At 39.5% G+C, this 14549-nt stretch overlaps 1 protein-coding gene and 1 non-coding gene across 3 annotated transcripts; one reads left to right on the forward strand and one right to left on the reverse strand.

The window, feature by feature from the left end:
• Positions 1-1423: 1423 nt before the first annotated feature.
• Positions 1424-11848, reverse strand: LOC111217263 (translocating chain-associated membrane protein 1-like 1). Of its 2 annotated transcripts, none has more exons than XM_022739040.1 (11): positions 11489-11848; positions 10491-10551; positions 10218-10336; positions 8970-9086; positions 8827-8885; positions 7831-7915; positions 6240-6310; positions 5553-5657; positions 5319-5462; positions 5016-5176; positions 1424-4866 (listed from the first exon to the last, which is right to left on the reverse strand). In XM_022739040.1, the coding sequence occupies exons 1-11, from the start codon at positions 11606-11608 to the stop codon at positions 4796-4798; spliced, it is 1113 nt and encodes a 370-aa protein (XP_022594761.1). In that variant the 5' UTR covers positions 11609-11848; the 3' UTR covers positions 1424-4795. The 2 variants fall into 2 exon arrangements, with proteins under 2 accessions (XP_022594761.1, XP_022594760.1); XM_022739039.1 differs by having other exon boundaries at positions 1424-4869.
• Positions 11849-13694: 1846 nt separating this feature from the next.
• Positions 13695-13767, forward strand: trnak-cuu. The gene has a single exon. It is a non-coding gene; the product is annotated as a tRNA-Lys (tRNA).
• The last annotated feature ends 782 nt before the right edge of the window (positions 13768-14549 follow it).

Genomic DNA, 14549 nt, shown 5'->3' on the forward strand with positions numbered 1-14549 from the left:
CCGCTCGTTCACAAATAGACGTGGTGAGGTCATGAACGTCTTAGATCTCCATCCAGCTTCATGGATCACTGCAAGTAAACCTGGCTGGGAGAGCAGCTGCTGCCCAATTTGCTCATTTGAGACAATCAATGGAAATAACATTGAAGGACTACAATACTTCCAAGAGATTACACAGACACACACATACACAAACACAAAGGCGCGCACGGACACACACACATGCTCCAGTCCTGCTAATTGTTGGCTATTAGTCTGCAAGTCTGGGATTACATGTCTTATTAAATACAGAATTTCAAATGAGCTTCGTTAAATAAGAAAGTACTCCCCTTTTAATGAAGCTAATTTATATGGAAATTACACATAATACTGACGATTCAGTGAGAGATTTATCCTCATTGGTTGAAGGGGAGGAGTGGGGTAGCAATTTTTTCCCTCGTCTTAGCCGGTCCCTGCTTTTCGGAGTCTTTCTGCAAGTTTGCTTTTGAAGCGCACCCTCACAGGGTTCAGGTCATGTATGTCTGAGTTGGGGATACAGCCATCAGTGTGCAATTGTGTGTGTGTGTGTGATGGAGAGCGTGTGTGTGAACTCTTGTCCTTGTGCTGACCCTGCAGAGCTCCAGCCTGCCTCTCTGGTTCCCACTGATCCATCATGCTGTCTGATTGCCCAGAGAAAAGCCATTACTCTGAAACAACACAACACAACACATTAGCAGTGAGCTGCAGGTGTCTCTTCTTCTGTGTTGTGCTCGTTCCTTACCATCCATGGATGCAGATGTCATGTTTACAGTGCCCTAGTAATCAAATTGCCCAACAGTGAAGCTGGGGGCATCTCCCATCTATGATACTCTTTTGGATTTGGATAAATACATATTGTCACCCATCAGTTGATACATTAACTGCATGGTAAAGACTGTTTTAGGAGTGCTGAGCTGCATGCTGTGTGATAAGACAATGTTTCTGTCTTTCGCATTCTGACTAGTGATTTATTAATGCAGGTCTGTATGCAGCTATGCCCCTGCAGACTGCTTCTGTCCCTCAGGCAAAAAGCTCAGTGTTGCCCCCTGGTGGTAATTAGCTGAGAAGTACGCTTTGGCCAATATATCCTCATGTCTCCTGACACCATTCCCAGTGGGTAGTATAAATGAAAAATGTTTAAAATTGAAGTCTCAAAATATATCCTTAAGTGAAATAAGTGGAAAGATGTAATGAGCAGGAGATGAGAGAGAGAATCTTCAAAAGCCAATATCTGTTGAGTATCCCTGCTTTATGAATGACATTTTCCTTGCTGGTTCATGTCAGAAGTGGATAACTACACTTTGAAACTGCAGTGTTTTTACATGTTTTTTTCAAGGAGTTTTCATGCTGACAGATCTACTACTCAACCCCTGGGCAGTATGTAAAAATCATGTTCAACAATGCTGTGTAATGATCAAAAGCTTTATTCAAACATGAAATAAAAAAATAGTGACAAAGAAAAATGATCAGAACTCACAAGAATTTGCATAAATATATACCATCAGAGTAGTTCAGAGACAACATATTTGAAAAAGGAAATATATTGCAACATCTATAGACAAGCAGCAAAATAAAAACAAATCAAGGACAATGCAGAATGAATTAATAGAATACAATAAACGTGTCTCTGCTGTGCAGGTTGTTGTTTTTTTTTTTTTTTTTAAAACAAGATCTCATGTTCAGATGCATTAATGATTGTTGCCACCTAGAGGTTGCTCATAAAGTTAATTCACTGCAGCCTTTTTTTTTTTTAAAGTTTCCAACAATTACACAATGCACAGAGTTTTAATTGAGCAACTTCAATTTGTAATTCATTGAGAATCAATGCAGAAACAGCCCAAAGTGAGCAGTGTTATGGTGCTCTGACATAATGCATATTATGCAAAAAAAAAAGTGCATTCCTGTGGGATTATACAGGCTATTGTGTCTAAAAGCGAGGGGAACTGCAGTGTGGCTCATGTTTCAGAGCCTAAACATCTGCTGATTGTTGTACAGTGTGACACCTGATGAGCAAGAAAAGCTTACAGATGTTTTCACTCTGCAAAGTATAGTTTGTTAGTTCTACGCTCGGGCCTGTAATCGCAAGTACTGAAAAAACACCTGCTGGGCTGGAACAAATAAAACACTATACTGACAACTTGCTCCTCTGATCATGTTTTCTAAACTGATGTGTAGATGACTAGTGTCATTATGACAGTGCTTTTCACTATCATAAAACATGTAGTTGTGAAAGCTGCAGTGAACACCTGCAGCGTAGTGTTAACTGAGCACTGTTATACAACTGAGTTCACTTTGCTCTAATAAGGCCATGAAGTTAAATAAACCATTAGGCTAAGTACATTTTTTTACACTCATACCACAATGTATACTCACGCTAACGGTTCAGCAAGCTTCATTCTTATATATAAAAAAAGAAAAAAACAATTCATATCAATATGGATGCAAAACAAATATTAACACGTGTGTACTGAACAACAGTGAATTTCAACAGTTTCCCCTCTATAAAAATAGCTTAAAAATCTGACACATATTTTAGTACAGTGTTGGGTTAAGTCAGTTTTTTTTTCTCTTTTACATCTGAGACAGTTTAATAACAGGCTGGTACATAAGTCCTCTGCTCCTCCTTCCCTCCTATGACACTGCCACACACAGACGGGCACACGGGCTTTATGACCACTAAAGTCCCAGTAAGGAGCACTAAAGGGAGCAAAAATAATTGGCATCTTCATCTCCTCCCTGCTCTAGACTAAGACTCCAAACTCCAACTGTCTGCAGACAGGTAGTATAGTCTTTTCTGTACAGAGCTTCACATGCACAGCGGTGTAGCAGTGGAGCAGGACTTGGTCCATGACAGGAAAGAGTATGGCCAACAGTACAATACGTGTGCTCCATAGCAATGTCAGGATCATTGAAAAGGTGAAGCAGGAGGGACAAAACATGCCACATTTGGCAACAGAAATCACAAAATCTCTCTCACACAGGATAGGGCATCTGAGGGGCAGAGACAGAACACAGAAGCATTTAGTAACCAATATCCTATAGAACGTACACCTATCCACAACTCAGTGTTTTACACGTAGAAGCGTGTTGGGAACTGAGACAGCCCCATCAAAAATGAACTGAAGGACAGGATATGATTGTGGAATATAACAGGGCAGGAGTCAATGAACAGATTGTCACATTTCATGCTCTGCACACAGGCAATAATATATTTTTTTTTTTTTTTTTTTTTAAGAGACAAGCAATAAACATCGTTGTCATCATCGTTCAGGCCCAGTTAAGTCTCAAACATACACAGTAGGCGGAACAATATTGTACACACACGCGCACTCACGAGTAAGTGTGCAGGCATACAAACAATCCCTCACAAAACACACTTCCCATTTCAATACGGGATGTAACTTAGAGTATAAGTGGTGAATAGCTTGTCCCCTGATACCCAAGAATAAAAAAAAACAGAAGGCAAACAGAACGCAACACAAGCAGAACGAGTGATACAAACCACTGACGTTATAAGGACACTTGAAGAAAGATTGTATTGTTTGGATTAACTGAACGCAGTTGCTATGTACCGCTGTGTTTGCTGGTTATAGCTTCTCAAAGCATATAAAATAATAACTATCTGTAGTATATGACAAAAATAAATAACTCAAACCTCTTGCAGCAGTTGTAAAAAGGCCACTGAATGCTTGTGTGTGTGTGTGTGTGTGTGTGTGTGTGTGTGTGTGTGTGTGTGTGTGTGTGTGTGTGTGTGAGAGAGAGAGAGAGAGAGATGCAAACTCAACAGCACAGGTAGGAACTAGCCATGAAGTCTTTAGCCTTAAACCATCATGCATTGACATTACCATATAAAAGACTGAAGTTCAGCCTCAAACACAGTTTCTTGCTCAAGTTTCCAATCATGCCATTATAAAGATTTAACTGTATGCATACAGCACAGCATCACAGGTTACAGTACAGCTTCCTCTTGGTAAGTCACCTAACCTGGATGAACCCCTGGAACAGGTTGGTTACCAGGCTAGTGATAAAAGCAAACAAAAATATAAAAGTGCCTCAATCCTGTAGCATATTGGATTTCAAAGGCAGAGGCTGTCAAACGATGGCAGTCAATGATCAAGGAGTTAAGTAGAAGCTTCAGTTTTCAGACTGCAGCTATTTCAAATACCTAAATAGCACAAATCTTCCTCTGGAGCGATTCATGTAGGATCTTTTCCTGACAACAACAGAATATCTTAGTGTTGCCTTGCAGAGCAAGAAAGGCTTTATTTTGGGACATGATCCAGTGGACTGTTTTGTAAGCTTAACTGAATAAGGCCCAAACTTAAAACTACACTCTGTACAGTTAATCTGTACATTAACACTTTCTATTAAGTTGCCCTGAAGTCAAAATTCACTTTTTAAGGTACTGCGATATTCACTGATTTGATGTCAAATTACTGAAGAGCAACTCAGTTTAAAATACCCGACGAGTGATCATTTTTTTACACAAAAGGACACTTTGAAGAGCTAAATCCATCCTGTTAAAGCATCAAAACCAGCTCTGCCCTGCCAACGTCCCATCTGCAGAGAACCCAAATGAATAATAAACATTTCTAGCAGACGGTAACACTAAACTTTTTCAAACGGGGAGTTTCAACCCCAAAGGGACAGCTATGTAAGGTTTCTTAGTGCGCTTAAACATTGTTTTGGAGAGCCTTAGACAAAATTTGAAGTTGTGTAAAGACATAATGTCACATTGTCAGAACTCCCTCACTCAGTTTCTCTTCCAACTCTTCTGTCTCTATGAAGCTTTGGCTTTTCTTGCCCGTGGTGATGTTTTATCCTCAGACTTAACAACTCCATTGGCAGCACCTCCTGACAAGACAAGTGAATAGAAACATCCCTCATTAAGGGAATATACTGCAGAGCAAATGAATCTTACACAACCAATGTTCGAAATACAGAATCACATTGTGTCTGTTTGGGTAACTAACCAGATGTTGAGGCTCCTGAATACTCACCCCTTGTAGGTTCCCTTTTGTGAGGCTTGCTCTTTGGGCTGACTGTCTTCTTCTTCGAGGCCTGGTTCTGGCTGTGCTCCCTCCACTTTTTCAACTGGAAGTTAATGAATTTCCACATCATCCAGGCCTGTGTCAGGCAGATCGCTGCCAGACAAGTCATCCTGAGGAGGGTGGAGAAGACACATTTTAGCTTGTGAACAGGAAAACAAAACTCTGGCTATTTTGTCGCCTGTGTAATAACATCGGTAATGAGCTAGGTACAAGACATTCAGGGTTCTTCAGTCAGTTGCTATCTGGACTTGCCTTATGGTGAGCACATTGAAGTTGCCTTCTGCTAGAGAAAAGCCCTGGTTTTCTGTTCGGGGAAGCCCAAAGCCAAACGTCAGAACTGAGAGTGTGAGCGTGAGGAGGCGGGCGATGACAAAAAGTAGTGCCCACAGAGTAAAACTGTAAAGGGGAAAAAAAAAAGGGTTGTTGCATCAGATTGTTCAGACCGACAAGATGCTTCTACTCACCAAATAGTAAACACAACAATACCCTTTCTGCTTGTTCTCATCACTGAAGTAGAAGAGGCGTGAAGCATGGAACAGGAGCTCCACCAGGTAGTGAGGGACCAGCAACACCAGGCCCAGTCGGTGGAGGCTGAACAGACAGGACACAGAGAGGGGCACGGAAACACAGAATTAAAAAAATACCACAAACTACTGTTGTCCAAGAGCATTTTCAAATCTGTTTTCACAAAATACATTTTTTAGATCAATAGCCTTACAGGAAAGGAAATGACCAAAGGAAAGAGACTCTGTTATAAAAAAGAGGTAGGCCTCAAAGTCAAATATGATACCTTTAATTTCAGTATGAACTCCCTGTGTGGGAAAGTCAGTCGGTTGACCTGGTTTATAGTTTAAATATGATCTTTATGGGATCGTTTAAGGACAATAAAGTGCAATAGGTTGACAACTGACCCACTTCTCAGTCCATCACTCCAAAAAATAAAAAATAAAAAAAAAGCTCAATCACTCCATAAACTTTAGATATAGCAAAGTGTCTATTGCTTTCACACACTTCCCTGCAAAAGGAAAAAGTAACACAGCTTAACCCAGTAAAAAAGTTTAATGCAATGCTATCTAGCACTGGTAAATTAGGTCTTTATGAGATTTCTTTAGAATAACTTTCTGACTAGTCCTTACTGCGAGACAGACACAGAAAATGCATCATTTCACTCACTTTAAGACATAGGCACCAGTGATGTGGACAACATAAAGGCAAATGTAATAAAGCTGGCGGGGGATGTCTTCCTGTAGAAAGAAAAAAAGAAAGAAAGCCTATGTTAGTAAGAGCAGACGCTCTATGGCAGCAACAAACAGTTTGGACGACAAGGTAGTTTTGTGTCGGCTTACGACTTTTAACATTTTGGACATGAGGTATTTAAGTAAACGTTTTAGTGATTCTTGAAGAGCATTAACTTTTTTTCTTTCAATTAAGCTTACTTTATTTCACCAGGATCATCCACTCTGTATCAATACATACCTGAGCACAATATGTACATATTAGTAAACTTAAGTACACTTCAACGTGATATGCGATATCCTCTTGAATAAGACTGAAAAGGAGACTGAAGCCAAAGCTTATTATGCCTACCCTTCTACATTCATCATACACCAAGTACTTCATTATACTCCACACTTTATATTCAAAGTAAATATATCAGTATCGGCTCTTCTCCTGAATGTATATTTGAATAGTGGGATTTTTACATGCATTTCCCCAAACCTCTACACAACAGGTGATGTACGGAACAATAATTGTGCAGTGCAGAATATACAGCGCACTCTCATGTAGCAGGCCCTTAGCTTTACACAAAAGTGAAATTGGGTTTGATTTTATATTTCACATTATTTACCATTGGATCCAGCTCAGCTTGTAATTTAATTCCATTTACTCTTATAATTTGAACACTATTTATTTCTATTTTATCCTCTTTATTAATCACTCTTCTACTGAACACATACATTTTATTTTATCATAGATATTGTTTTAATGTCTGCAAGCTTATAAACACAGCCCATTAACCACTCATTAACCACATTTAAGCTTTGAAGCGATGATATATTTTCTATGTAAATTAAGCCCTGACATTTACTTGGCTCCAGTCTGAAATAATGTATGCACACAATCGATACCATCCACGTGCAAGAAGATTTTTCAGTGAAGTAGAAGAAGGAACAATAATAATGGTTTCTTCTGTTTCTTGCTAATTCCATTAAGAATTTTATCACAGTGAAAAACACAGTAGGTCCTCCTAGCTTGTTTTTCTGTACTGCAAAAGAAGTGTGATCATTGAAAGTAAGTAAGCCTCTGCGCTCTGTAATGCACATTTGAGGCACCCTCATCTGATTCCTCATGAAGACACATGAAAACGCCAGCAGGGACTAGCAGTGGTTAGAGGACCATTGACTGACTTAGGTATAAACACCATTGCACCCATATCAAGTTACAGACTGCAGAGGCCATCACACAAAAACAATTTTTACTTTGGCAGCAACTAATATAAGGAAGTTTATCTTTATCTGATTTATTACTGCTGACATATGGAAAGGCAAGAGAGAGGGACTCAAGTTCTTCACCCCTTAATCTGTTAAGAGGTAATAAGAACTACACGTCTGTTAAAATCTTTTTTCTTTTTCTTACACTTATGTGGCATCTCACATCTGCATTATCACTCATTTGCATAAATAAGTTTCTGCGCTGCTGGCCTAGGGCAACATACAAGAATCTGAAACATTTTTAAAATACATAATTTTTAATTGATTCTTACCTTCCGTACTTTTTGAAAGTACAGTTCAGGAAGTGCATGGAGCCAATAGGCAATTTGGCAAATGTAGAAGAACTTGACCTGAAAACTAGACAGAGGACAGATTTTGCAGAGGTGAGAGCCTAGTCGTTATTTCAGCAAGGACACAAGAGTTTATCATATCAATACACAGTAGATGATGGTGTGCACCCTGAACTGTTCTGTAACATTTCAAATTACAGTAGAATTACTGCCTCTCAAGTTGCAGTTAATACATATAGTGAAGACTTTGAAGGATTTTACTAAAAGTGTTTTTTATCATAATTAGTGTATGAATTTGTGAATTATGGCCAAAAAATTTATTTTTGTAACATCACAGTGAACTTTGACCTTTGACCACCAAATTCTAATCAGTTCATCCTTGAGTCCAAATGAGCATTTGTGGCAGATGTAATGAAATTCCCTCAAGACATTCCTGATATATTGCATTCACAAGAATGGGACCAATGTGAGATCACAGTGGCCTTTGACCTTTGACCACCAAAATCTAATCAGTTCATCCATGAGACCAAATAACCGTTTGTACCAAATTTGAAGAAATTCCCTCAAGACATTCCTGAGATATTTTGTTCACAAGACAGGGTCGGACGGACGGAAGGAAACACAATGCCTTCAGCCACGGTTGTTGGCAGCACAGAGGCTTCAATACAGTGACATGCAGAACAAATCAAACCAGTGAGAAAACAAGAAGGAAACACAGCCTGACCCAGAATCCAAAACATCATGTGTGTAGCTTGACACTATTCCTCATTGATTGCTGACATTAAACATTGATAGACAATACTGTAAGATGAATCCCAACAATTCAAAACAAGTGAGAAAAAGTGCATTGTGCATTATCAAAGCAGAGATGAAACTACTGAAACTCAGAATAATAACAAAGAGATTTGATTTTTCTGAGATAAATCAGCTATAAAATATGATCTAATGATGAGTAGGAGTCTATAAATCTTTACTTACACCATGTAAGTGTGTGGGTAACCCTCCCATAAGAAAGTAGGATTTGTTGCAAAGTCCTCCTGTCAGAGAAAAAGAGACACTGCATGAGACAAAGCCTAATGCGGGCTGAGATGGTGTGTTTCTGTGACTCCTGACCCTCGTACCGCTGTTAGGATGCTGCAGCCCCAGATGAAGGAGAACAGGTAGAACGCTGCAAGCTGTCCAGACTCATTGAACTTGCTGTGTTTGGTTTTTGACAGGTGCAACCTTCTGTTCATTTTCTGAAATCAAACCATATTTTACACAAGATGAACACATTAATACTGCATGTCATGTGTTAGCAAGGGGGACATTTAGTTCTTCCCTTTTTATCATAAGAGTATGTGTCACTTTTCTCAGTTAATCGCATTTAATTTCAAAATGATATTTGCAGATTTGTTTGCACTACTTATTTATTAGAAAAGGGGGGTGGTGGTATATAGTATATAAAACTGCCTTTATCTGAGTTATCATTGTCACAGCTAGAACATAATTTGTCTAAGAATAAAAAGAGTAGCCATGCAAGTTTTCCACTTTTTTAATGTTGTAATCCTAGTCCTTAGGTTCACATTTATTCAAGTCTGTGTTCAGTCTGGGCGGCTCAGGAGGTAAATAAGGTTGTTTGACCCTCCTCTCCACAAGCTGAAGTGTCCTTGAGCAAGACACTGCACCCTGAATTGAATTCATTTCTCCACAGTTAAGTGAAGTGGGGAAGAGATCTCTTAATGGCCAGTATGAACAGGAGGAAGGACTACAGCAATGTTTCAGTGTTCATATGGGTGACAGGTTACTGTTTTCAGACAAGAAAAATTGTGAACCTGTCCTTTACGAGAGACAGACATTTTTTTCAAGTCTTTGTACATTGTTGATTGTGGTCCAGAAAAGATTTTTATTTTTGGAATAAAGAAATATAATTTTTTCTTTCTCTTAATGATACTGGGAACTGCTGTCAAAGCCAAAAGCTGTCAGGAGGAACATGAGCACTGTTTGAGTCATTATGTTTTAGTGTTTTAGGTAGAAAGATGGGATTTGATCACTTACAAACAGCTCTCCAAAAAGAACAGACAGACCCGAACAGAGTCGACACATATAATAATGGAACCTATGATACTTCTGATCTTTCTGAAATGAAGCTGTATACAAAGACTGTTGTATAGAGTACACAGGTTGGGTCAGCTTATATGATTTACTTTAATTCTTCTGAAAAGAGACTTGTGTGCAAGCAAGCTGCAAGTTAAAATTCAGACATAGAAAGTTTCTGTTTCACTTATACCATGTCTGAGACCACTTTCCCATCTCTTTTGGACCCCACTATACATTTAAATTAAATGTGAACTACTGTAGTATGATGGCTGTTGAACTTCGATACTCACGTCGAGAATATATTCTTGTATCAAGGCATGAAGGATGACCGCAATAAGCAGGTAGAAAAACACAGTGGCCACATCCTTAGGACCATACTGGTAAAGGTTCACCGGCTCACTCTTCTCATCTGCAAAAAAAAACAGAAATACAAAATTTAAATCTTAAAACCTAAACAATGGTTAAATAGGCAGAATAAGCAATCAATGGCTTTAGGGCTTAAGGGCTTTTATTTAGAAATCAAAATACTGAAATGATTAGTGGACCTATACACATTGACTCACCGAGGACTTGTGTTACGTTGTACTGGACTGTGATGAACATGATGGCAAACTTTGCTGTGACCTGGAAAGCAAAGAAAGAAACAGGATTCAAAAGAGTCCATTCAAAAGAAACCAAGCCTTTGTATTAATAAACTAGAACCATACTAAATGTATGTATAATCCTCTTGGATTTTCCCATGTTAGTGAGCCTTACTCTCAGCCATGATACCTTTTTTGACAGGTGCACAGAAACAGAATGATTTAATGACTACATCCATATTTCATCTTTTAGCATCAAACTGTCGAACAATTTTGGAATATTCTGTCATCATTTCATGAACACATGTGGTGAGTGAGGACTGCTGTGTCACCATAAAATCCTGAATACACTAACTCCCATACCTGGGGACCTCTGTAGACTGCCTGGAAGGGCTCCCAGGGGTCTCTGACAAAATGAGGTATATTTTAAGTTCACTACCTTTGCTACAATGACTATCATTGTGTCAGGATGAGTGTGTATCATGGCCATCACTTTCCCTTTAAGTACAGACATTGATATTTCAGTATCAAGCTACAACCCAGGTCTATCTTCACAGATAAAGGTTGACTAAGACAACATCTGAAGTGGATAGATATTTTCCCAGTGTTTTCAGTGCCTGGGTTTGGGTGGGGACAGGTGAGTGGGAGGAGAGCTATCTTGTTTCATTCAAACGTTGCTCTGTCAAGCTGGTAATAAGATGTGTAGCATGCAGACAGACATTTAGCCTGATCATCTTAGTGCTAAAGGCCAGATACATGTATTATTTTGCTATGGAGACAATGAATTAGCCGACTGGTAAAATGACCTGATAGCTGTGCCAGTGGGCCTCCTCAACATCTTCTTTGGCAATCAGTGAGACACATGAGAAGGGAGGGAGAAAGACACGCTAGCGCCCTGCCCCTGGAGTGCTGCTGTCATGTCAGCTAATGATAGCAAGCAGCAGCTAACATCAGTCGGCTAACTACAGCTCACACAGTACCTCAAACATCAGGCCGAGGAGGATAATCATAGCCAAACACGAAACCATATCCGCGTGATTCTGGATCACAAACTCGTGGCTCAGCACCGGTGGGCTCTTGTTCTTCTTACGGAAACCCATGGCTCTCCAAAGCGGCTCTCCCTTCTCTGGGTCCGAGGTTCTGCCGTCACTGCGTGGTTCTAGCTGGGGTTGGGAGCTAGCTTTCTCCCGCTGCACGTCTCAACTGGTGGATCTAACGCTGCTCCGGGTCGGTCGCTCCACTGCAGTCCGTATGCACAGTGAACCGCTGCTCATGTGCTTAAAAACAGTCATGAAGATACATCGCACAGAGCCAAACACCACAGCACAACACCCACTTTATTCCTCCTGCCTGGTAAAGTCAGATGACGGGCCCTCCCACTTCAAAACCCCATTCATGAACCGCCCAGAGCCGTTGACGTAGAAGGAGAACCCAGGACCGTGGTGCCTTCACGTACTCCACGTAAGAACCCAGCGTTCAAGTTCAATTTGTCAACAGGAGAGGTACACAACGCGGATGCTCCAAAACTCACCCTGTATATAGTCTGAGTCATGCATAATTGTTTGGGGATATGTAGTATTTTAGCACAACATCATTTGCAATGACGGGCTTATTTGGAAAAGGAACTGTATATCAGAATAGCAAGACTGGATTAACGTACGGTGCAAGGCAGCAACTGCTACAGAGACCAAGAACCCAAGGGACCACAACATCGCTGGATTAGGGCCCCCCAGGATAAAAACATGTTGCTGACCCCCTACTATCCCCCACTATACACGACAGTTTCATTATTTCCCAAGGTGAAAACAATATCATAAAAAGTGAAAAATGTCCATCATTATTCAATGAAGCCCATGTGAACATATTCAATTTGCTTCTGTTGTCCAACCACCAGTCAAAAAGTCAAACATGTTGAGTATACTATCACAGAATGCCAATCTAGGGACAGGCATCGCAAATTAGCGCAGGCTATAAATGCTGTGGCATGTAGTTCATGCTAAATACTTTGTCCCTATACAAATAAACATGAACATAAATTTCTACTGTGGCAGGTCCTTCAACGTCTAATTTCAATACCTTTATCATTTCATCTATCTATTTTATAGCATAGCAATAATAAGGACAATCCTTGCCCAGAGGCCCCATAAAATAATCCAGCCATTCCAAAAGGCAGGAATTTAATAAATCATTTCTAACGCTCTCTCTTTTGCTTTAATGTGTGAAATTGTTTCAATAACTTTTCTCAAATTAACACCTATTCCATGTCATAACAAATAGACTGTTGTGTTCATCACTTCCAAAAAATTCACTGTTCATCACACCAAGGCCCCAACAGCCAGTAATGAAAAGACAAATTGATCTTGATATTGCATAACAACTACAGTTTGCTGATTTGCAGTATTTTTGTATTGTGGAATTTCTACTTTTATTCATGTAAATGATCCGGGTCCTTGTTCCACCGCTCGTAGGGACACAAAATATTACAAACAAGAGTTAATACCTTGTCTTGGCTATCTATTTTACTTGCCTGTCGCCTGGCATTTTATTTTGAAAAAAAAAAAGTAACTCCGGAAGTCGCAATTTCACCTTTTTCAGTTAAAGCCACTCTATTGCGAGGTGGTAAGTCATTTGATAGCTTCAAACTTTTATGTGTTCCCGTTATCTTAAATATCTCAGAATGTCTATGACTGTGATGATGGTATCCGACCGAAGAAAACCAATAGTCAGGTAACCAACGTTTACGTGACCTAAAAGTCACACAATTTTATAATTGACGTAACACCGCATATCTAACGTTCATCTGCCTTCACCTAATTATCAATTTAGTTAATTAAAAGTTAATTGAAGTTTTATTTGAGGATCGAACAATGCTTAAAATACGCTAGTGAAAGTTAGTCATTTTAGTGTTGTCCTGTCCTGTCTTGTCCAGGCCATGGGCCGTTTAACCGTTCATACTGCTGAAAGAAGAACTGGCCATTGGTCGAACTTTATTGCTGAAAAACATTCAGGTGAGTTAACTGCAATATAGTTTTTCGGCCCTAGAGGGCAGTATGAGACAGACCGGGGATACGTGACCTACCCTCCCTTTCTCGGTTTAATGGCCCACACACCATGCAACATGTATCTTGACGTTATATAAGACAGCAGTAGTCACAATACATACACATCTTATCCGAGAACGTTGCAGCCCGGCTAGCTCAGTCGGTAGAGCATGAGACTCTTAATCTCAGGGTCGTGGGTTCGAGCCCCACGTTGGGCGGTACGCTTTTTTTCCCCCTCTGTCACCTGCACCCATGGAGCGTACATAACGCTCCACTGTGCAGACTCCACCATAACAGAAAACTGTTAACAAAGATCTCACGATTTAGCACTGCTCTATCTGTGGGGTACTGGATGTTCATTTTCATTGCTCTTCTTCATGTTAGGGTATCTATTGTAGATAGATAGATAGATAGATAGATAGATAGATAGATAGATAGATAGATAGATAGATAGATAGAACATTTATGTCTATGGCTGAGTAAAATAAAATCATGTTGATTTGGTGCTGTATTGGGTCACATCACATCAAACATTTTTTTTCTAGAAGTGAAAGAAACACTTTTCAGTATAAGGACATACAGTATAACACTGACACACAGCTTCAGTAAAGGACATAGTTTTGAGTCAACAGATGCATAAGATCATTAGGTTACCAATGTCCCCAAGATTGTGTTTATGGCAGGGTTATCGTGTAGGATTTCATTACATTTCATGTTATTCTATTTTTCTGATCACTGGGCATGCTACCACGCATGAATATAGTGCTAAAAGTTAAAAGGATGAGAAACAAAATGGTGCTTTATTCATTAATTATTGATGATCACTGTTCAAACCTAAGTATCAAAGAGGAAACCCTACTGAGACTTATAAAATAATTCTTTAATTTTAGTGTTTGTTCTTATGAGGGAGGATAAGGGTACATGCATATTATTTTATTTTATCTTATTTTATTTAAATTTGCTAAACATAGGCTTGTACATAAATTGCCAATGGGTCATT

The sequence above is a fragment of the Seriola dumerili genome, unplaced genomic scaffold (assembly GCF_002260705.1).
Source record: "Seriola dumerili isolate Sdu_G_001 unplaced genomic scaffold, Sdu_1.0 BDQW01000043.1, whole genome shotgun sequence".
NCBI classification, from domain to species: Eukaryota; Metazoa; Chordata; class Actinopteri; order Carangiformes; family Carangidae; genus Seriola; species Seriola dumerili.

Coding starts and splice junctions, on each gene's coding strand:
- LOC111217263 (XM_022739039.1), bottom strand. CDS start 11,608: ATGGGTTTCCGTAAGAAGAACAAGAGCCCACCGGTGCTGAGCCACGAG. Junction 10,337..10,490: donor CAACGTAACACAAGTCCTCG/GTGAGTCAATGT, acceptor TTTTTTTTGCAG/ATGAGAAGAGTGAGCCGGTG. Junction 8,886..8,969: donor GCTGCAGCATCCTAACAGCG/GTACGAGGGTCA, acceptor TTTCTCTGACAG/GAGGACTTTGCAACAAATCC.